This window comes from Siniperca chuatsi, linkage group LG7 (genome assembly GCF_020085105.1).
Source record: "Siniperca chuatsi isolate FFG_IHB_CAS linkage group LG7, ASM2008510v1, whole genome shotgun sequence".
Lineage (NCBI taxonomy): Eukaryota > Metazoa > Chordata > Actinopteri > Centrarchiformes > Sinipercidae > Siniperca > Siniperca chuatsi.
The window spans coordinates 8,257,035-8,279,658 of NC_058048.1; the positions used below are offsets into that span (position 1 = coordinate 8,257,035).

Sequence of the window (22,624 nt, forward strand, 5' to 3'; positions counted from 1 at the left end):
ATGCTGTCATACATGTTTGTGACAGCCCTGAGAAAAAGTTTCTCTTTATGTGAAACCTTTAAAATACATTGAGTGTGTTGAAGTGTAGCAGATACAACTTTTCATCGACTATTCAGTGCATGGAGTGCATATAAACTAATGAAAAGACAGAGGGACTCTCACGTTTTTGGTTGAAGGATAATGGTTACATACACCATCTGGCCCCAACAATTTAAATCACCTTTATTAGTCCCCTCCAGTGTTGACAACAGAAGAACAGGTCTCTTGTTGACCGAGTCGCCAGAAAGCCAGTAAGTGGGGAGAGCCTTCATTGTGACTGAGAAGATTTCAGCTGAAACTGAGACCACGCTACTGTGACTAGACAGAAAGCCCCTGTATTCACACACACAATACACAACGCAATGTAATGGTGTGTGTGTGTGTATGTGTAAGAGAGTACCCAGGTAAGAGGCACAAGACTTTATCTTCCAACAGAGGATGGGGAGTCTCTATCAAACTCAGGCAGATTATATAATATAGTTAACACAACACAACACCGTGGAATGCAGAAGATGTGAATGCTCCCAGGTAAAGCAAGTCCTGTATCTCAGCATCTATTCAAAAAAGCTAGTGGTATCCCTGCCTCAGTGTGGGAACTGTTACATAATATTGTTAACAGATACAATACAAACACTGTACTTGTGAATGGATGCAGGGAAGAGCAAGCCTGTGCCTAGCTCTCTATATCTTTATCTCATATTAGAGAGGCCATCCACAGCATTTGCAATTAATCTGGATTTTGCAAGGAGCCGAACATAATCGCAAAGCAGGTAAGCGCATACAGCCAGGTAAGAGCATGAGCTACAAATGCTGTGTACATTGATGCGCCAGTCTATGAAGACATTGCTGCATCTCTTTCAAAAGTAAACAGTTATGAAACATTGCTCTCAGAGACATCATTTTACCCCAATTTCATCTGTATTATACCCAGAACTCACTGGCCTGGCCCTTTCTCACAGGAGTCATTTTCACATGGTCTGTAGTAAATAAGAAGTTGGTTATACAGTAATTCACATTAATTGTATGAAAACCACACTTTTCACAGTCTCTTATTAGAGAGCCTCTAGGCATGGCTGCTTTTTCATTTCAATCAAGTTAGGGTGCAATGTTCAACATGAGGAATAAGCATTTTCCTCAAACTCTTTAACTCTACATCATATTAGTTTTTGCTATACAATTAGCTTTTTTATTTGCTTCGAAAATGTTTTTTTTTCTTATGACACCATGCCGTTTTGTATTTAACTCCAAATAAAACATAGGTTTTAACTATAGCACACAGCTGATACATACACAGTGTATTTGAGGGAGCAAGGCCCAGAGTAAGAGGATGCTGCTCTCATTCGATATCCTCTGATGTGTCATGGAATGAAATTAGGTTATGCAACATGACTACAGCATCTCTGTTGTATGAATGGAGGAAACGCTCCTGGCAGACCAGATGGGTATGAGGATGGAACTGACAATCCACACCAGACAAAGGCATACATAAACTTAAAAGGGACCCTGTATAAGCATATAGAAAAGAGAGATAAAACATTACACCAGAGTGAAACTGAACTAGTAAAAATTAGAAAAACAAATACCTTTTCCCATTAGAGATAATTACAACAGTAAATAAAGGCAGGAGATTGGGGACAGGGATAGTGGAGTAATATGGCCAGAAATAGCAGAGGAGTCCCACTGGAGCATCCACATGTTTTATACAGAAGCTGGCTGGGGAGATGAGGGAAGGACTGGGCCACAGGCCTCCACACAGAGGGGTAATATGAGGGGATGGAGATGTGCAAAGAGAATGGATTATATTTTAACACGGTTTCATTTTGGCTCCACAGCCCATGCCTGTTTCAAAGATGCGAGTCTCACGCTCATGATCAACATCATTATCTGGAAGTTAAACTAACTTTTTAGCAATAATTTCATTCATCCACACGAAAAAGCTTTGCCACTTTTTTCTGAAAGGAACTACTATTATTATTATTATTATTATTATTATTATTATTATTATTATAATACCACCAAATATAAAGCTCCTGAAAATGTACATAACATTTACTTAGCTAGAATGAACCAAAACAACCTGATAGGCCCACCACTTCTACATTTGTCCCCCCCCCTGACCCCGTTAGGATTTGTGTTTGTCTAGTGACATATGGTGTAAGTGATTTTTCTAAAAAGTAGCTTATTATAACACTCCAGTCCCTTTTACAAATTTTACAAGTTTTGTGTTTAGTAACTGCATTCTTTCAGAATCTCTTTAATGTATAGACCTTTCTTATAATGGCATATTAAAGTATTTGACAGAATATTACAGTGGAGTATAACCTCGCAGATTTGCGGTTGAATTATAAACACACTGTTCAGTCACTACGGACATCATAGTTGTATATGTAGATATATCATAACTTTTATCTTTCGTCGGTGTATTTTACTCCATTCTTACCTTCACTGAGTTTAAAAGTTATATGTTGTTTCCCAACAGCGCCACTTCCTGATACACCTGTTTGTCAGGTAGGATAGTCAGCCCGCAGCCCGCAGTCGGAACGGAGACACGGAGTCATGACTAAATAGACTATGAACGGAATTTTATTGCGTTGACGCAATTTGGACTTTTTTTTTAATCGTCATGTTAGTGAACCAGCTTTCACAACTTAAAATGGGTCGACCGTACAGAGGGAATACCTCTCTGAATGTGGTTTTGCTGCTGTATTTGATCGGCTTTTTCGGTGAGTAAACAGGCCAGAGCTGCGCTTTCATGTCGTTGTGTTTCAACACAAGTTACAACAGAGAGAAACTCAGTCTACGCCTAGCTAGCTGTTTGTACTAGTAGGCTGCCAGCCACAACAGCCGAGCCTAATTTTCTCTAAAAATGTCGACAATTTATTTACATCTTGTGTACAGTTTGGATTTTCTGTAACGTCAACTCACTTTTTATAGTCCACGTTTCATTTCCATCCATAGCAATCAGACACAACAGACCTACTGGGGGAAAAAACAAAACAAACTTACACAGCTCCATGATGACACTGGCCATGTTTTATGTTGAGGTGATTCACGAAATACCCCAGCTTGAGAAAGACACAGTGCTAAAAACAGCAAAGACTTCCCATGAGAATACACTAAACATCATGAAGTTGTAGTTAACTCCACCGCAGACACATTTTAAGTCATATATGTCCGTCAATTAATGATTGAATTTTGTGGGAATAAGTCAGAATAGCCTTTAGAAGTCAGCTAGCAGGCCATAATAACGACAGGCCAGCGTGAAAAGCCAGGCTTGGAGAGACTGAGACAACTGGTATGCAGCGAGTTAAGAGCACTGTCTTTTTGCCAAGTACATTACAAACATGGCTCTGAACTGTGGGTAGTTGTTGGCCTCTCTCTGAAAGCATCTAACCTGTTATTGAAGGAATAAAAATGAGAGATACATACAGTAATGGCTACAGTGTAAGCACACAGGCCACATGAAAATGTTGGAGCAGATTAATATCATTGTGGTTGTAATAAACAGTTGTTTTTTTAAGCTTATATTTGTGCCCAGAGCAGTGTCTGCCAGGATATACAAATGTAGCAACTTTTTCCTGCCAGGGTCACATCAGGACAGCTTGGAAACTATCACAATATGAAATAATATTGTCTTCCTTCTGCCTCCCTCCCCCCTTGATTAAATCCAGACATCTTTTAGGAACTAGGTGCCAACACGGCCACTGATGAGTTGCCAACTTTCCTATCCCACCACCAATTACTATCATGTCTTCAAGTTCAAGAGCGGTTCAGCTTTCAAGGCTCCTCTGCTTGATTTCAACTTTTATGAAGAGATAGCTTTGTTCATGTTGTCGACTCGCTCACCCCGGGGTCTTTGTAGATGAATCGGGCTGATCACATGATACCCTCTTTAGTGTAAGATAAACTTCTTCTTGTCCTTATCACGGCGGTCTCAGATGGAAGCAGTGGTGTCAGTCTAAGATCGGATATACCAGCTGATAGTTTTTTGTTCTCGCTTCATCCTTGGAGAAAAGGCGGTTTGAAGCCTTTGCTTTGAAATGCAGGACTGTTATGCCCTAAAACAACTGCGTATTAATGTCGCTAATGGGGTGTTGGCATGCAAATATAGCCAGTTTTCCATGATGGGTTCATGTTAAAGGCCTGTGGGACTGTGATACATTATGATAACACCTTTGTTTTTAGCCAGAGAGAGCTAGAGGTGTGGCTCTAGGGATGGCAGGGTCACTCGGTCCACCACTTCAGTCCAGAGTTGAATATCTTGACAACTATTGGATGGATTGCTGTAAAATTTGCCACAGAGGTTTTTTTAAAGATTTAGAGAGGATGAATCCAAATTACTTTGGTGATTCCCTGGCTTTTCCACTAATGCCACCAAGAGGTTGACATCTTTGGTTTTGAGTGAAATATCTTGATAATGGATTGCCCTTAAATTTGTTACAGGTATTGAACGTCCCATGAGGTTAACGTTTGAAATTCGCCCAACACTTTAGCATTACAGCCTCACAGAAAAGCTAGCATGCCTGTAGACTCTTATGTTTCCATACATTCAACTGAAGTGATCATGGCCTGAATAACTGATATGTATCCAATAAGTGCACTCTGGTTAGCATGAATCCTGCCATTACAAGGCAGTGTGAAGGAAAGGGGGGTGAATTCATCTCTGTCAGTTTGTTGGTTGTGGACATTGTCCTAGACCAGCTGTCCTGGCATGCTTGGCTTCTACACCTCTCTAGAGTCGTTATGGAAATCAACTGAATCCAACATTTATTAATAAAAATGGCTTATTAATGACTCAATGTTACTAAATATTTTAAAGTTGTCTCTCTGTATTCAGCTCATGTTTATGGGTACAGTCGAGCAAGCTCCCAAGTATCATTTGATGCAGACACTGCTCTGGACGGCCTTCCTTTCGCATTCAGAATAAAGTGATAACAATGAAAAAACATCTAGAGACACAGGGACACAGCTTTACGTGCAGTTGAAGGGCCCCTGACAGACAGATGTGTAGCCCGTCTGCCAAACACAACAAGAGAGGCTGGTGAGAAACTCAGTTCAGTGTCTACCAGAAGGAATTTGCTGTGCTGCCTCCACAATGTGGGCATATTTGAAGATGCTGTACTGTTTTTGTATTGACTATTTTGCTTACAGTAAGTGAGTAAAATGTCACTCACAATGTGTACTCCTTTCTCTTCCCCCTCCACTCCCTTTTGTCATTCTTCTTGAACAACTAAACGTGTAAATTTGCTCATACTCCCCCATTTCCTCTTTCATCCCTGTGCTTTTTGTCATTCTATCATCATCTTTTTTTCATCTCTTTCTTTCTTCCATTTCACCTCCAGCCCCTTCCCTAGTCTCCTCCATCACAGTGAGTACTCCAGCAGAGCTCCATGCATCTAAAGGGGATGCAGTCACATTGTCCTGCACTTTCACTTCCACCAGTAGGCCAACCAGTAAGATGACTGTCGACTGGTCTTATAGACCCCAGAGTGGAGGGCTGCCACAGACAGTGAGTATACATTTATCAGAATTACTGTGAGAACAAGGCTGTTTTATAGACACTGTTGTGTCGTTAAAATGAACATGTACCTTTTAATTGTCACAGTTGTCGTCCATTTAAAATGTAACTTTTATGTGCTTGTATTGGTGAGAAGTTCATTTTTTCCAAGAAAATTTGGGCAAAACATTCTCCATAAAACACCTTTATTGACTTGTCTGTGGATTTGATATATAAACCTACACTTGAAAGGTAAATGTACAAGAGAACAAAGAAATTGACGCTGTGTAGTCGATTGATATAGAATGAATCGGTAATTATGATGATGATCGATCTATCATTTGTCATTTTTTTTTTAAGCAAAAATGAGAAAAATTCACTGCTTCCTGCCTGTAAACTGTGAATATTTTCTTAGCCCACTGTGACAATAAATTTAATAATTTTAGGATTTTTGACTGTTAGTCAGACAAAACAAGTAATTTGAAGATGTCACCTTGTACTCTGTGAAAGTGTGATGGACTTTTTTTTTTTGCATGTCAGACAAACAAAACATGATCAAAAAAGAAGATAAAAAACCCCCACATAATAAATAAATAAATAAATGAATAAAACCAAGGCAACAAAACAGAGAAATAATTAAATATATATAATAAAACTAATGTTGGTGTACAGTTTGTCCAAACTCACTTAAGTCATTTTAAATATGTAACTTTTTCTTCTCACACACTCAAGTAACATAACTTGGGGGTACAAAGGAAGATCATAATTAACAATATGACAAAATACCATTTTCTTCCAAAAATCTTTGATACTTCCCATGAACAGTGACATCATGTCCCTTTATCTTCTTTACAGTTAATGCACTGGTCTGTGATGTTTGGATTGAATTTAACTTATATGGAGTAATATAGGTTAATGACTTACATTGTAAAAATTGCAACCTGGTGTTAATAATTAAAACTTGTTGCTGTAAGCAAATATTTTCTGACATTTTATAGACTAAATGATTAGTCGATTAATTGAGAAACAATTGTTAGTTGCAACCCTAATCAGTTTTAAATGATACAATGTGTATGGAACTTAAGGCGCCGCTAAGTTATTTCCCTTGAACTTTTAAGACCTCACGCACTGTGTTCATTGAACAGGTATGTGACCTCCATTGCTCACTCTGTACAAACAAGCCTTGTTTAAATATCTGGTTGCTTTATTTGCATTTCTGACCAGCTTAACTTCTCTTGATTTCTAAACCTACATGTGCACCTGCGCCCTGAAGCAAACTCAGGTCAGTCTCAATTTTAATGTAGAGACTGTATGTACCAATAAGTCTGATTTATATGCATCACTGTTGAGGTAATGTCCACATTTTACCCACTCACATTCCAGCCCAGCCTTTGTGTCTTTCCGAGGCCTCCCTAGGGCATCCCCGGCTGGTCAGCTACCGTAATACCCCTTCCTGTGAACTGGTTTCGTGGTCTTGTTTGAAATGCGTTGAGATGTCTCCATCTCAACCCATAACTGCACTCAGTCCTATAACCCCGCACACTCTGGGTTCAGTTTCGGTGACCAGTCCACTAAAAATCCACCACATAATTTAAGCAGTTCCATTTGTACTCAAAGATAGCCATCAAGTGTGGTTCTATGTAATTGCATTTGGATCATGGGAATCCATAGTGTGGTAGCTGCAACCCTATACACCATCATTTCCTATAGGAGCACTCAGAGTTAAGTGGAGACTAATGTTTTGTGGCTCTGCTGATATGGAGTGCTGTTGGTTTAGTCATTAAGATACAGCGGTCTGGTTTTAAAGTGTGTAGGGGGAAGAGAAGAAAAAGGACTTGGTACATATTGAGAGAGTGAGAAGGGAGTGTGTATACATGTGTGTGTATCTTTGTAAAAAGGTGTGTCAGCTGCTACCTAAGGAAAAGCCCGTATTTCCTTCGACCCAGCCCACCTAGTTTGTTCTCTTTATCACAGATATATAATGTGTGGCAGTGTCCTGTTACGGCCCATAGATGGAAACAAATCTGGAAGTTTCTCATTTCTTTTTCTGAGCCTTCATTTACTTTCCATCCAATTTCATTAGCAGTTTTGGCTGGTTTATTGGCCTCTGTGTCCCCGGCCATATATCACACTGGGATAGACCATGAATAAGCATGTGAAAAGCTCCATCAGAAAATATAATTTTGCAGCCAAAGCTTTAGTGTCAATCTGAATTGCTGCAGTGCTTCAGTGGCTTGCATAATTACCTCAGTCCTGATGAGAATTAATTTTGTAGATTGGAGAAGAGAGGCTGAATGTTCAGTCAAATATCAGTGGGAGCTGATGGTAATTGGGAGGATTTGGCAATTGAATTCTGCTGAATAATGCTAAAAATCTATTATGATGATCTAAAACTTTAGTTAGGCACTGTCTTCAAGTTTGTCAAGTCATTGGAAGCTTTTTTCTAAATGATCAAATAGATTTCTACAATAGGTGGTCCCAGTTGAAAACAATCCAACATCCTTGGCTGTGTTGCAGCATTTCTCATGAGTTTAAGAGGATCATCGGGTCTAATGTTTGTTTCCAGACTGAGCCGACTCTTATGTAGTCAGTGACTTCAAGCTGCTCCCATGTAGACATGTGAGCTCTGCCAAGTCCCCAAATGATCAGCCGTGGATGAATAGTGCAGGGAGATGACTGGGTTTATCTCTGCCAGGCCTCCAATCAGTCTCTCAGAAAAATGCAGCTGATAACACACTGTTACAAAACCATAAAACTGTATCAGTGTCTGTGATTGTTCAGGTGATTCTGTGTTTGCTTTTAATTATTATTTTTTGCCTCAGTTTATTAAAGGGTCATACACATTTCTCCATGTTGACATTGATAGTATGTAAACCTTTAGGCAGTAAATATACTCTCTTCACACCTGGTGTCGTGGTAAATTCTTCTAGGACTGTTCTGACACACACAGATTTTACACATTCTACATAAGATGTTGGTTTGCTTATTTTTCTTTACATTTTCATATAGATATTTTTCATATAGCCTACTTTATATTACATACATACTTGGCATTTACATGATCTTTAGTTTTATGTATTTTATTTTTAATATTGCACATATTTCACATTTTTGATACTTTGGGTGTACTGTCAATCACAAATTATACATTTTTTCCCCCCTTATCTCTGTATGCTCTGCTGTACCTCATGTATAGCTCTTTATTATTGCTATATTCAATACTTTCAGTTATTATGTGATCTAGTGTTGTATGCCATAGTACAGAAGCAGAGTGTTCCAGCAGCTTGAGCAATTTCTAGGGAACTGTTTCTGGTAAATTGCGGAATTTATGGAAACTAGTAAAGCTTATACTATTGATTTTATCTTGGATCTTTCTAAATACTTGCCAAAATTGAACAGATTTATTGCCTGCATTTATTTGCATGAGACTTGGAAAGCTTGAATATAGGGTGAAGAAGCATTGATTAACTTTTCATAGCAGTTGTTTAAATGGGGTTGTAACACTGGGCAAGGCAGTTGACAGAGATATTCACTCTTCTGAGTCTAGTTTTTTATGAGATCTCGTTTTTTTTCTGAGAAAATACTGTAAAACATGGTGTTCTTTCCAAAAACATCAGAGGAATAAAGAGCCACTAGAATATTTTTTTAAACAGGATAATATCAAAAAGAGGCTCAGCTTCTGTGCTCGCTTCTGTTTATTACGAAGCTCTCTATATAGTCACGTTCAGATAAAGAAGCAACCCGATGTGGCACATTGAGTCTGTTAAGTGTGTTGATTTGATCTATATTGCCTGAATTAGTTTGCCCCCGATTTCTCAAACATGGCATTTGCAAAACCTGTTGATTGTGATGGCGAAATGTGACGATGTGGGGCACCCTGAATAACATAGGCTTTCCCTGTGCTGCCCATGGTTGTGAATTTGGTCAAACATCCAGGATCCAGTTATTAGTCACTTTGGGCCCTATTTTGGTGGCGGTGCAATGACCAGCACAGGCAGCACTCCGACCGCTTGGTGTTTTCATGACCTTGAACTTCGCTTTGCTGGTCTGTGTGGTGTTTTGGTGCCCAGCACAGAGTCCAGAGGTGGGAGGAGAGGTGCAAACGGGTGGGAGGTTCATTCAGGTGGGAGTTGTTGTTGTTATCTTGGTGTAAAAGTGTTTCTTAGACATTTCTGGCGCAACTTCACTCAGCTGCCACTTTGGTGATTTGTCAATGAGAACAAACTAAAACGTTGGAGCAAATGCGCAGAAAGAAGGCAATAATGCTTAATGGAAATAAATAGTTTTAATTAAACTCTTCCTAGCCAGTAGATGCGTTTAAATCGGCATCAAAAAATAACATTTAATGTGGATTAAGCAGGAACGCATGTAATTCAGTCTGCATTTATCTATAAATGAATGAGTTATTATTACAGTTATCTGTGATCCACAGCTGCTTTATACGGTACGAATAGCTTCGCCTTTGGTTCATTAAATCCCTGCAGCCATCTGAAGGCAGCAGGACAGATATGTTGATAAATCCACAGTCTCCAATTTGAGAAGTGCTGCGCCAGATCGCGTTACACACGGCGTCCACTGTGTTTACCTTCATTAAATCACGTGCAAACAACACCAGGCTGTTACAGAATAACCACACACACCTCTACACACATCACTGTTTGGCTATAACTCAGTATTCTGCCTGTTTATGCGGGAAAAGTCAGATTACCAGTGCTCATTAACCCTGTGCTTCACAGCCTCCTTTCCAACTTAAAAAAAAAAAATTATTCAGCTGTTCATGTTTTATTCTTGCCAAGTGTTACGAAGAAAGCGCTGCTGTGTCACATTTTAAGATATGCTGTGACCATTTACAAAGTGAAATACAATAGAATTATGACTGAGTGTCGGATTAATGCGATCATATAAATAGCTTCACCAAACAATCATTTATGATTTTGCTTCTGTCATCATTGTACTAATTAACTTAAACAACCTCACCATCAGCCTCTGGCTACAGATTTGTGGTGATGTGTGTTCACGTCTGCAGCACCCAGATGCAGCATGATTTCCTGGAGCTGTTGTCGACATGCATCACTGTGATTGGCACAGCTGTTTGAGAGCTATAAGACCAGTGATGTGACTTGCTGAGAGTGTATTTAATAGTCACCACACCCTCCAATTTTCATTATTATCCTTTTGCACTTTGCGCTGCTGCACATACATGAACCAAAATAGCATAGCACTTGGAGACGCCCACACAGTCTGTGCGGCCAAGACTTACAGCTTTGCGCTTTCGTGTTTAAAATAAGGCCACCTCCATTGTGGTTTTAGAAGAAATCGATGACTTCCTTATGCTGTACTTTAAGAAGGAAGGCCATGGAGCTCTGATCTTATCCTGCACATAATCTAAAAGCCTCTTGATGTCTTCATGTTCCTTATCTGACTCAACCAGTTCAGTACAAGATGTAGTTGAGAAGAGTAATGACCGGCAACTCATATCACGTGACTGTTTACTAATTGTATTTCTTTATCTTAATGTAAGGATTTCTTTTCTGGTCTTGTTGACGGTTTTATCCTTTTCAACCATTCAAGTTGTTGCAGTTTGAAGTTTAATTTCACACTTCCCATTGAAATTTCAGCTGAAATATTATCTTTTCATTCTTACTGTACTCTACAAAGTCTTCTTGTACTGTAAGTGTGTGCTGCAATCTGGATGTTGGGCAGACTGTAAGTTCTGCAGTCCAGATGCATCCATTCATACCAGTATATAAATGGATTCAATGAAGTGTTGAGCTCTACCCGAACCCTCGGCCAGTTCCACTTTCAGTGCTTATGCTATGTGAAAAACATATACTGTAGTATTTCCACATTATCATTCCCCCTTCTCTACCCACACGCACAACACACTCGTACTGCAGATATCGTGTTTTGGTAAGGTCTGGGTCAGCTTGACGTGGGAGTAATGTCAAGATGGGAGTTTGTTGTTGAAAACAAACTTATGACGTAAATGTTAACTAAAAGGTAAAAAATCAGTTTTCGAGACACCCGTAGTTCAAATTTTCTCTCTCTGAAAGACTCATGCACGCACATAAATTTCTTTGCCTTGTGCTCGATCAGATTTTTATTCACATTTCTTAGATTGAACAGGCCGCCCTCTTCACTCTGCTGTCAACAATATTGCCAAAAGAAAATGTCCCACCACCATCTGTCTCACCACCTGTTGCTCCAGACACTTTTCCTTAGGCAGAAAAATAAGTTAGATTTAGGAGGGATGATTCTTATATGCTCTCTGAATAAGAGAACTGATCGTTGAGTTACAGTTTATTTAGGTGGTGCTCTCCTGGTGAAACTACTATACATCAAATGCACAATACATCAATGTACATCAACATTTCTCTTCCCTGAATCTTACCTATCCAGCTGTGTTTAACCACACCTGTCGGTTTCATACAAATAACATATCTTATTTTTTAATCCTCCTTCATCTCCCTCCAGTTTTTCCACTTCTCTTCACGTGCGTTCCCTCCACTCGACGGTCAGTTTACTGGTCGTATCCGGTGGCAGGGAAGCCCGGCACGTGGGGAAGCTTCCATCTATCTGATCAACGCCACGTTGAATGATAATGGGACCTTTACGTGCTCAGTCAGAAACCCTCCTGATGTCCACGGGTCCCCGACTTCACACACTGTACTTACTGTCACACCAAAGGGTAAGATGGTGCACATACACACGTACAAATATCAAGCAGGGCCCATTTCTTTATTCATTGTCAGAGTTCTTCATCTGTATATTTAGCCATGTACATTTTGACTTCCTCCAACCACTTCAGTTGTGCGCACACTTCATAACAGCAGTCAAATCTGGACTCTTACCCCACCCAGATGCAAGTTTTAATGTATAACCATATTTATCCTCCTATCAGTGCTTGTCCTGATTTCACCTCATTTTTTAGATAGCAGCTTATCCAAACAACAATTTTGTTTTTGTGTAAGCCTGTCATGATGTTAGCCAATATGGCTAATACATACATACATATTGCATACATATTGCATACATACAGATTGCATACATATTGCCTGCCTCTGGTGTCAGCACACTGTAGATGGTTAGAGGCAGGGATGTAGTGGAGGGTAACTCATCAGATCTAAGTTACCTACTTTTACTGACTGATCTAAATGTTTTTGACCTAAATTTGTAGTTGTTATACTAAGAATTGTTAAAGTAATGTATGATAAATGACAACAGGTTCTTTAAAGCAATAATTAGACATTTGGTGGAATACACATATATGATTTTCTTGCTGAGAGTTAAGGTGCTTTCAGACAGCGAGCAGTTGCTGCAGCAGTAGGGAGAGGGAGGGCGGCTGCCGCTCTTGTGAGCACACATGGTTCTTTAACTTAGCATAAACACTGGAAACGGCTAGCCTGGCCCTGTACAAAGATAACAAAGTGCACCTACCAGCACCTAAAGCTCACTAACTAACACATTATGTCTTGCTTGTGTATTTTCTGGCTGGGAAGTTACTAACATAAGCACATAATCCCATGTGTAATGGTTAATTGTTGTTTTTAAATTTCGGTTTTTGTACAGATATAAAAAAACAAGACATAGCGTGTTAAATAATGAGCTTTAGAGGTGCTGTTAGGCACCTTTGGACAGAGCCAGGCTAGTTGTTTCCCTCTGTTTCCAGTGTTTATGCTAAGCTAAGCTAACCGACTGCTGGCTCCAGCTACATATTTACTGTATAGACTTGAGAGTGGTATAAATGTTTTCATCTAACTCAGGCAAGCATATTTCCCAAAATGTTGAACTATTCCTTTAATGAGAAAAAACATATATATATATTTTTATTCATAATAGTTTTGTCTTGTTTTCGTTTGTCATATTTTCACTACCATTAAATTGGTAAGAAGTAATTATTTACTTGTGACATGTAGAACTGCTGTATAAACTGTATGTGCCCTATACAGTGTATATATCTGTGTAATTAATGCTTTTGTAAGCTAGTATGGCATGACGTCATGTGTATGTGTGGTCATTGTTAATGTGTGTCTAATGACCTCACATCCTCCTCCACAGTGCCCAGCATTCGCTTCTCTGATGTTGCGGTCCTCCTCGCGTTCATCCTCCTCCCCTCCGCTATCATTACACTCCTTCTGATTGGACGGATGCTCTGTCCCAAGAAACATCCCAACCAATCAAAGGCCTACAGATCGCCCATAGAGGTCACCGAGGGGTGAGTAGATTTATTCAACCAATCACTGCTGTGGGTCTCCTGGGGATAATGGCTTTGATGGTTATTTCTGGATTGCTAATTTGATGCAGGTTAAACAAGAATTTAAGTTTGAGTTAAAGGTTTGATTTCAGTTGGTTTGCTTGTTGTAGAATCAGTGAGGAGCCCAGCAAGTCTGCAATCATTAGCTGATCTACAGGCTGCTTTATAGTGTACCTGTGTTACTCCCTGTGGTTTGAAGTCACAGGAGCTGGTATTTGCTCTTTTGACTGATGTAATACGGGAATATAAATGTTAAACACCCCAGTGCTACGCCGTAATATTGTGGTAGAGCGGGTCGTCCCCCAATCGGAAGGGCTGTGCCTTCGGTGTGTGTGAGAGTGTGTGAATGATTAGTTAGTTTCTTTGGACTGATGAGCAGTTAGCATCCGCCATCAGTATGTGAATGGGGTGAATGTGATATGTAGCGTGAAGCTCTTTGAGTGGTCAGAAGACTAGAAAGGCGCTATACAAGTACAGTCTATTTACCATTTAATACATGTTTAACAGATTGCATGAATTACATGGACAGGTTTATGTAAACAATGAGCAGCAACTCAATTTCACTTTAGGCCCATTATTTTTGTTTTGAAAAAATTATTTGTTTTGACTAATCTGTAGCCACATCATTTATTATTATTATTATTTTTTCTTTATTTTTTTTTTAGCACATTGAGGTACTCTGTCTAATCTGCAGCATTACGAGAATCTCTTTTTTTGTTTTCTTTCCAGTGTTCTCTTTACTTGGATTTCCCAAAACCACAATGAGATGACCGTATTTACTGTAAACTGCACTCATGTATCTTCTTACAGCAGGAAACAGAGCACATTTTTAAAAGTTAATTAAAATAGTGCTGCATTTTGGGAAGTATGCTTATTCACTTTCTTGCCGAGAGTCAGATGAGAAGATTGATTCCATTCTCATTTGTATACTGCAATTATGAAGCTGCAGCCTACTGCCGGTTAGCTTAGCTTAGTAAAGACAGGTCAAGAAATTGTCTGGCACATAACAAGCTCTAAAACCACAAATTCTCATTTTTTGATACAACGTATTAGTGAGCTTTAGAGTGACTGGAAGGCGGAGTTCCCCTCGGACACTGCCAGGCTAGCCCAGTCTTTATGCTAAGCTAAGCTAACTGGCTGCTGGCTCCAGCTTCATATGGACAGAAAGGCGAGTAGTATTGATCATCTCATTTCATCTAACTCTCAGCAAGAAAGTGAATTGGCGTATTTCCCAAAATGATGAACTCTTCCTTTTTAATATGTAGAAGAAAACATCCTGGGTGAGAACCAGTTTAAATCATTGTACCAAATTCAGGTATTCTTCGGTGTAAATCAGTAAAAATATAAAATGACAAGCCTTAGCCTGATGAGCTTATGTTTAGAGCATGTAAATACAGTGTCAAAATGTACCAGGCAGGCTTTTTCATGGTAATTGTGAGTGTGATTATTGTCATGACTAACCATCTTAACTGTCCATTCTGAATTCATCAGAGAGGAATATGGCATCCACTCACTGGGGAGCAAAGGAAAGAGGGCCTCATGCTGTGACCTATGTCTGATGGTACAGTACAGAACGTTTCATTATACCACACTGTCTTCCAAATGAGACATGTCTGCCAGATTAATTTTACATACTCTCTATGTCTGACAACAGGGCTTGAGGGTTTATAAAATATTGATTTTTCCAATGTTCTTGTGTTGTTTCTGGGTCTATATATGTATGTGTCTGTCTGTCTGTCTGTAGCTTCATCTGTCTCGTTTTCTGCTCTGTCCAGGACTCAGAGGATGAAGATGGGTATTACAACCTAAAAAAGGGGCCTCCTCTGAAGGAAGGATTTGCGGAGTCTCAGTGCTAGAGAACCCTGCTGTTTGGGAGATGTAACTGCAACATCTAGACCTGGTGGTGCCTTACAAATGGGAGGTACTGAATTGAAATTAATGCTGGATTCATGTCTTCTGTGCCACTTTCAATCACGTACCCAGTCACTTTGATGATGTTTACTTTTTGTGGTGACCCCTTTGGAATAATACATGAATTTTTGTCTTGAGACAATCTGAATTATGCATCTCCAGCATAAAATATGTCAATAATTTGCTTTACCTTTTGCACACAAGCTCCTAAGTTTTCCGAGGCTTCTCAAGAGCCAGTCCACTGTTTTTATACCAGTGAGCTGCAGAGATCTAAATTCCTACATATTAGTTTGTGGTCTTGATGAGATATGATTTGTTTATTCTATCTGTACAGGTAAGCAGCTGATATCATTCTGTCAGGTACCAACTGACCCTGTACATGCAAACACAAACACACAGTCGAGCACTATGTATATTTTTATATCGTGATGATTTATGTGTCACTTTCTTATTGTGAAGGAGATAGCTGCGTTTTGTCTAATTTATTGCCCGTGTCAGAGCGGCTGTATGAAATGTGTTGATGTCTTTGTTGAGTTGTAGTGGAACTTTTCTGTTATATCGTCAATGTTTGGACAGAAAATAAATGGTTTGATTTTGAACGTCAACTGTGACTACTTTGTACTATTTATACTGTATACTGTATTATGTATATACAGTATATTTTCTACATTTTCAGTGTCTGTACATTACTGTACTTTTTCATGATTTCAACCTCAGCAGTAAATGTGTGTGTGCCCCCTTACTACTTAGTATATTTTGGGGACGTCTGTGTTTGGATGTGTTATTTGATGGATGGGGTTATTTCATGTGTCACAGGACTGAGTCTTGGTTTCGGATGCACAGCTTTGCTTTGTTAATTAATTTTTTAGCAAGATTTTTGCCTAAATAAATTGTTAAAGAGCAGATTCTTTTGGCTTTGTGAGGGGATGATCACAACTTTTTAAAAAGATGCTTCAAGTGAGTTAATAAAAAGAATTTGTTCATTTAATTGATGCATTTTTGTTAGCAGAGACAATTTGTTGGTAAAGCTGATAGCATACGGCCACCATTTTCTCCCCTGCTCTCTCTTTGTTTGGTTCTGTTACACTATTCATGAATGCTGTTGAATATTCCTTTAAAAACTCCAAGGACAGGCTGGAGTCTCAGAGCTTCACTCACAAATTGCGGCAGCATCTGTTTCAGCTACAGTCGTGGGCCTCGAGAGTAATAAAAAGACCTAATAAAAACCTGCCAGTGAAACACACAAAATGGTAAGTCCTCATTCTGTCCCATTTCTTTTTTCCATTTCTCATTCAGCTCATTCATGCCCTCCTAGGTTTTAATAATTCACACACTGCTATGGTGAGACAATTATCATTCCTTCTTCATCTGAACTACCATGGCAACACCCTACTCATGTCAGGCAAAAAAAAAAAAAAAACATTTAAAAATTGATTGAAGAAAGAAAATACACAGCTGACTGCCTGGACTCGATTTTTTTGGACAAATGTTGGGTATGATGTCATTCAGATTTTCTAGTCCCCAGGTTGAAGGGATATAAGGGATTACTGCCAAATAATATCAGTTACATTTACAGAAGTACCAGTCCAATGTAGATACACTTAGCATTTTGCTCCATTAAGCCATCATCTCTGTGAAACATTTGTTCTATCAACCTAAATTCTATCTTTGGGTTTTGCAGAGAGGAGAATCCAATCCTCCCCTTGTCGAAGTGCTGTAGATTTTCCTCATTTATCTGAGTTTATTTCAGCTGTCGGGTATTGTTACGGGAGGAAATGTTGGCGTACAGGAAATGTTGGCACAAATCTTATCAGTGAAATATAAAACTCTCCTAAACAGCAGTATCCAGAGGAAGCCAGACCCACCAACGATGGATGAACCTCAAACCAGCTCCACCCCCACCATAGGAAATGAATGTCCAGTGAGTGCACTGATTAGTGATGTGAACATGCAGAATACCTAAGTAAGCAGCATCATAATCACATTTGACCATAAGTTTCACACATTATTCAGTCCTTGAGTTTAACAGATTTAAAAGGTGCTCGTTTCCTCAGGCAACAAGTTGGTGGTTACCAGTATGGACCAATCCCTAACCCAGTGATTCCCAACCTGGGGGTCAGGATCCCATGAGCGGTCCCAGGATCCTTCTATCAGAGGGGTCACCAGTTCATTAAAGACTTTCATTTTAGTTTATTCGTTTCTTTATTATTTATTTCATATGGAACAATCTGAGAACGAAAAAACTCACACTTTGGTTGACCTGTTATCAACTCAAGTCCACACTGAGACTTCAGCCTGTGGGGGTCACAGGTAGACTTTGCTTCATTTTAAAGGTCACAAGCCAAAAAGGTTGGGAACCACTGCCTTAACCGCACGAAGTTCCAAGATATAACACTACAAACAGTAGTGTGCTAGTGAGCAACAAAAGTGGTTTGAAGAGTTGTTTATGGCTAAACTAAATGTTCAAAACTTTGTAAGGAAAAACTTAATGTTACTTGAGAGATAAGGTTTAATTATAATGTGTGCGTCATGTAACATTGTGTGATATGCTTGATCACTTGCCTGCATGTGCAACAAGTGACCCCAAAACAGTTCAAAATAAAATGCATGTGGCAATTTATGTTACCGATTTATAGTTTTTTGACAAAGACGTGAGCAATAGTAGAAAACTTTTTAGTATGCGAACACACTATGTAACAGGTAGATTTACACTATTCAGTCCTTTCTCTTCCATTTATCTATTCTTTACACTCAACTGGCACAGTTTCATTGTCATATTTAACCAGCGTTCATGCACATCTTCATCGGCTTCACTGTGATGCTTCCTTTTGACATTTGGTCTAATCAGACTCCTGCTCATTGATTGTAAGCTGTGGTTCCTCTCTAATGATGCTCAAAATAATCTGCTCAACATTGAATCATTTTCTTATGTGTGACATTTTGGCACCTTCCACTTATTTTTTTCCCCCCACTGGTATCGGTGCTTAGCCATAATAACACCCATAATGTATCACCTAGCATGAAAATGACAAAAAAAAAAAAAAAAAAAAACATGAGTGCATGTCACTTTGCAGGTAATAATAATGTTTAGTGCATAAAGGTCACTTGTGGTAGCTGTTCTCTTTATGTTCTTTCCTGTAACATCACAATCTCTGTAATCAAAGTTCAACACCACTAACGTGTCAGTCATTAGACACCAGACAGAGCTGCGACTTCTGAGCTTTAGACTTTCAAAACAGGTGCTTACCACTGTAATACCATCTTAATATTTTGTGTGACATTTTCATACCTCTTCTACAGATGCTTCAGTTTGATCCCTGCACTAATGAGCTAGTTTGCTAACTTCAATGGGGAATATTTTACCTGTCAGTTACAGGACAATGTGATCTGTACTGAAGATCTTTGGTGCTCCTGCAATTATGTGCCCACCAAGAGAGTGAGAATTATGTTACCACAACTATAATTAGAATCAATTTTCACTTTCACTTTTACCTTAATATTTCAAGATGACTTGCAGTTGGTAGAGGGCATGTGAATCTTCTTTCACAGATACAATGACCTTTCATCTCAGTCTGAAAGGACAGGCTGCACTGTTGATGTACGATGCAAAAGACTGTTCAGAGGTGCACTAGGCAAGATTCACATGTAAAAATAGGGTTGTCTCATATAAGTATATGTGTTTAGCTTTAACCACATGAAAAACAAAATGAGTAACGTGATCTTCAGTGTATTGATTGCAGTATAAAATGAGTGTGGTCTGCACCATACCTCCATTCTCCAGGGTGTTTAGCCACTTGTTAGGAGGCGCAGTTGGCAGTATGCTTTATTTATTATTTACAAAAAGTAGGACAACTAACACTGCTCCAAAGGGAAGCACGCTCAAATTGACTGAGAAACAAATAATCTGGCATTAGCTGATTATGTGACAAAGTCTTGTGTGTAGAATTGAAATGGAAAAGTGAGAACACTGTAAACTGGGTGTCCCAATTTTTAACACTTCATGTTTAATAATAAACTACACTGAAATCATGAAAATTACTTTGTAATCACAGTAAGTAGCAGCAACCTACAGTAAAGTGCTGCCAGAACATACCTCTTGACTGCTTCTCGATACTGGCAAGACAGTGTGACATTATTGATCTCTGTGGTCGGTACAGCAGCTGATTAAGCTGCGTAACAGAACAATCAAATAACTGGACATAGATTAGCATACTAAGAAGTTAAGATAAGGAGCAGCTACTAGGTCAGTTTGCTGGCCAACCTGCTGCAATTGAAGATGGAGTGTTTTCAAAGAACATCCCCCACACACACTCTCTCTCTCTCTCTCTCTGCTTCTTTAGCCGCCCCGGCCTCAGCTTGATTTGGCTCTTGGGGATTTGAGTGTTTGGGGTTGTCTACATGAAAAATAAAAATCCAATCATTTATTATAGGATTGTGTTGCTAGGTTTCATTTCTCTCTTAAATGACTTGTAGCAGTGTTCACAGTGTGGGGATGCTGTAAACCTTTTCAGCAATGTGCAGCAAATAGCATTTGAAATCGAGCGAATGCCTTTGGATCAAAATCTCTAAGTAACTAGGATAGAATAGCACAGTACATAATTATATACCGATGGGTGACCAACATAAAGGGTCTTGGTAAGGTGTTGGGCCACCAGAACAGCTCCAGTGCTCCTTGGCATAGACTCTCCAAGCCTCTCAAACTCTACTGAGGGATATTCCCTCATTTGGTGTTTTGACGATGCTGGTGGAGAGCATTGTCTAACATGTCACTCCAAAATCTCTCATTGGTGTTCAGCTAGGCGGATATGTGGTGCTGCAACTAACTCATTATTTTCATTGTCGATCAATCTGCTGATCATATTGTTGATAAATCGACCGGTCTATATAACCTGTCAGAAAATATTGAAAAATGCATATCATAATTTTCCAGGGCTCAAGTTGACATTTTCAAATTACTTTTTTTGTCTGATATTCAAATAAGATATTCAACTTAATATAATAGATGATGAAGAAAGCCAGCAAATATTCACATTTGAGAAGCAGGAATGGCTTTTTTTCCTTAAAGAATGATGTAAACGATTAACCCATTATCAAAACTGTTGCCATTTTATTTCCTTCAGCTAATCAATTAATTAACTAAACCCTTTCAGCTCTAATGTGGTGATGAGTGAAGGCCATAGCATATATGACTCCCATCATTTCCACACTTATTATGTTTCTCTGTTCGGGTTGTTCCTTCAATTCTTCACCTGTTTGTAAAGTTGAAGCTTCCTTGGCATCCAGACGACTGTAGAACCCGGACAGAGAAAGTCAGTCAGTTCCCTTGAGCACTTATCTGCTAGTTATTCCAGTGAAGTGGCCCAGTAGGGGGACTGTGAACTGGCAGCCGTATGAATGTGCATAGCTGTATAAAAGTAAAGCAGGGCAGTGCTGAGAAAGATCATGCGTACTCAGCAGAACCCTGCATTATTACAGCGTCTGTGTCATACGGTTTGCGGTACAACATGATGACACATAGTGATGATGTAGTGCAGCCAAGTAACGGTGCTAGATGTGCCTGTGTGGCAGCAGCGACCACCGGGAAGGCTGTGGCTCAGCGGTGCAGGTTAATGATTTCACCTCAGTGAACTGGATGTGTAAGGGAGAAGAATAGCAGAACACAACTCTTCAGGACCCTTCCTCCTCCTTTTCCCTCCATCCCTCTCTCCCTCTCTCTCTCTGTCTATCCTCCTGTTCTCCATCACTCCCTCCATCCTCATTGTGTCTGTAGCATCTGCTGGTGCTCGCCGGTGTCAGAGCGGGGGTGGGGACTCTTCTGACACCACAGTTTGTGTGTGTGTGTGTGTGTGTGTGTGTGTGTATTATGAAAGACAAATACAGTGTGGGTGTTTGCATGAGCATGCGCCTGCGAGCCTCACTGTATGGTAATGGTTATAAATGTAGTTGTGGGGATAATGCATGCCTTGTGCCTGCTCATTAAACCAGACTGTGTGCAAATGTGGGCACAGAGGGAGAAAAAAGGGGGAGGGAGAGAGGAAGAGAGGCAGCTTGCCTTGTCTGCCTGTCTGCCACACCCAACCCTCTTGCCTCCTCCTCCTACCTCCATCCCTTTCTCTCTCTCCTTTTTCTTCTCTCTCTCTCTCACACTCCTCCTCTGCTCTTCTAGTCTATCTGCTGGTGTTTCCATGAGAACAGAGAGCACTGGGTATTGGGGGTGGGTGGGTTGGTGCGGGTGACGTGTCCTAAGAGCACAGAGTGTGTATGTGTGTGTGTGTGTGTGTATGTGCGCCTCGTGTTCATCAGTGCTCTCTTTCACACATTTTTCCTGGCAAGAGCTGCTCCCGGCTGTGCCAGAAAACATGCTTTTGGCATCGCCGTGGCAATTTGGACAGAGAGCTCACAGGCTCATAACACTGATCAAAGATCCGAAGAGTGTATAACACACAGTCTGAGAGAGAAGCTGAGGAATCAGAGGAGGCGACTTCCATTTGGCAGCTTCTTTATAAAGACAAAAAAATAGACACCTCCTTATGTGTGTGTAAGGGGAGGGGATAAAACAGAGGGGTAGTAGTAGTGTTGACGGAAACTAAAATAAAGCACAATAAAAAAAGATCTATCAGAGCAAAAATTGGAGGTATCCAGTCTGTCATTAAAGTGAGAGCCTTTTTAGGGTGGGGCCGCAGCTTTTGCTGGAGCCAGGCTGAAAGAGAAGAGGAGGAGGAGGGTGAGAAGATGTAGAAGAGAGGAGTGCTGATCTAAAAGAGGTGGTGGTGGTGGTGGGGGGGTGTTCATCACTATGAGCAAGAAGAGGAGGAGGAGGGGGATAGTGTGAAGGGAAGAGGGGAGGAGAGAGGGATGGAGGGAGCGAGGGGGGAAGGGAGGGGTTTAAAGGGTGGGCTTGTAGTCATTGTCAGGCAGCGAGT

The 22,624-nt window shown here is 40.0% G+C and overlaps 1 protein-coding gene across 1 annotated transcript; it reads left to right on the plus strand.

Moving 5' to 3' along the window:
* Positions 1-2,526: 2,526 nt before the first annotated feature.
* mpzl3 (myelin protein zero-like 3) lies at positions 2,527-16,306 on the plus strand. The gene is made up of 6 exons (XM_044201382.1): positions 2,527-2,762; positions 5,382-5,548; positions 12,011-12,224; positions 13,595-13,751; positions 15,282-15,351; positions 15,566-16,306. Exons 1-6 carry the CDS (start codon positions 2,663-2,665, stop codon positions 15,644-15,646), a joined length of 789 nt encoding a protein of 262 aa, XP_044057317.1. The 5' UTR covers positions 2,527-2,662; the 3' UTR covers positions 15,647-16,306.
* Positions 16,307-22,624: the final 6,318 nt, after the last annotated feature.

What these genes read in the sequence shown, in the direction of transcription:
- mpzl3 (XM_044201382.1), top strand. Translation starts at nt 2,663, where the DNA reads ATGTTAGTGAACCAGCTTTCACAACTTAAAATGGGTCGACCGTACAGA. An exon ending in ACTTACTGTCACACCAAAGG is followed by an intron (nt 12,225 to 13,594) that starts GTAAGATGGTGC and finishes CCTCCTCCACAG; the next exon opens with TGCCCAGCATTCGCTTCTCT. An exon ending in CCCATAGAGGTCACCGAGGG is followed by an intron (nt 13,752 to 15,281) that starts GTGAGTAGATTT and finishes TGAATTCATCAG; the next exon opens with AGAGGAATATGGCATCCACT.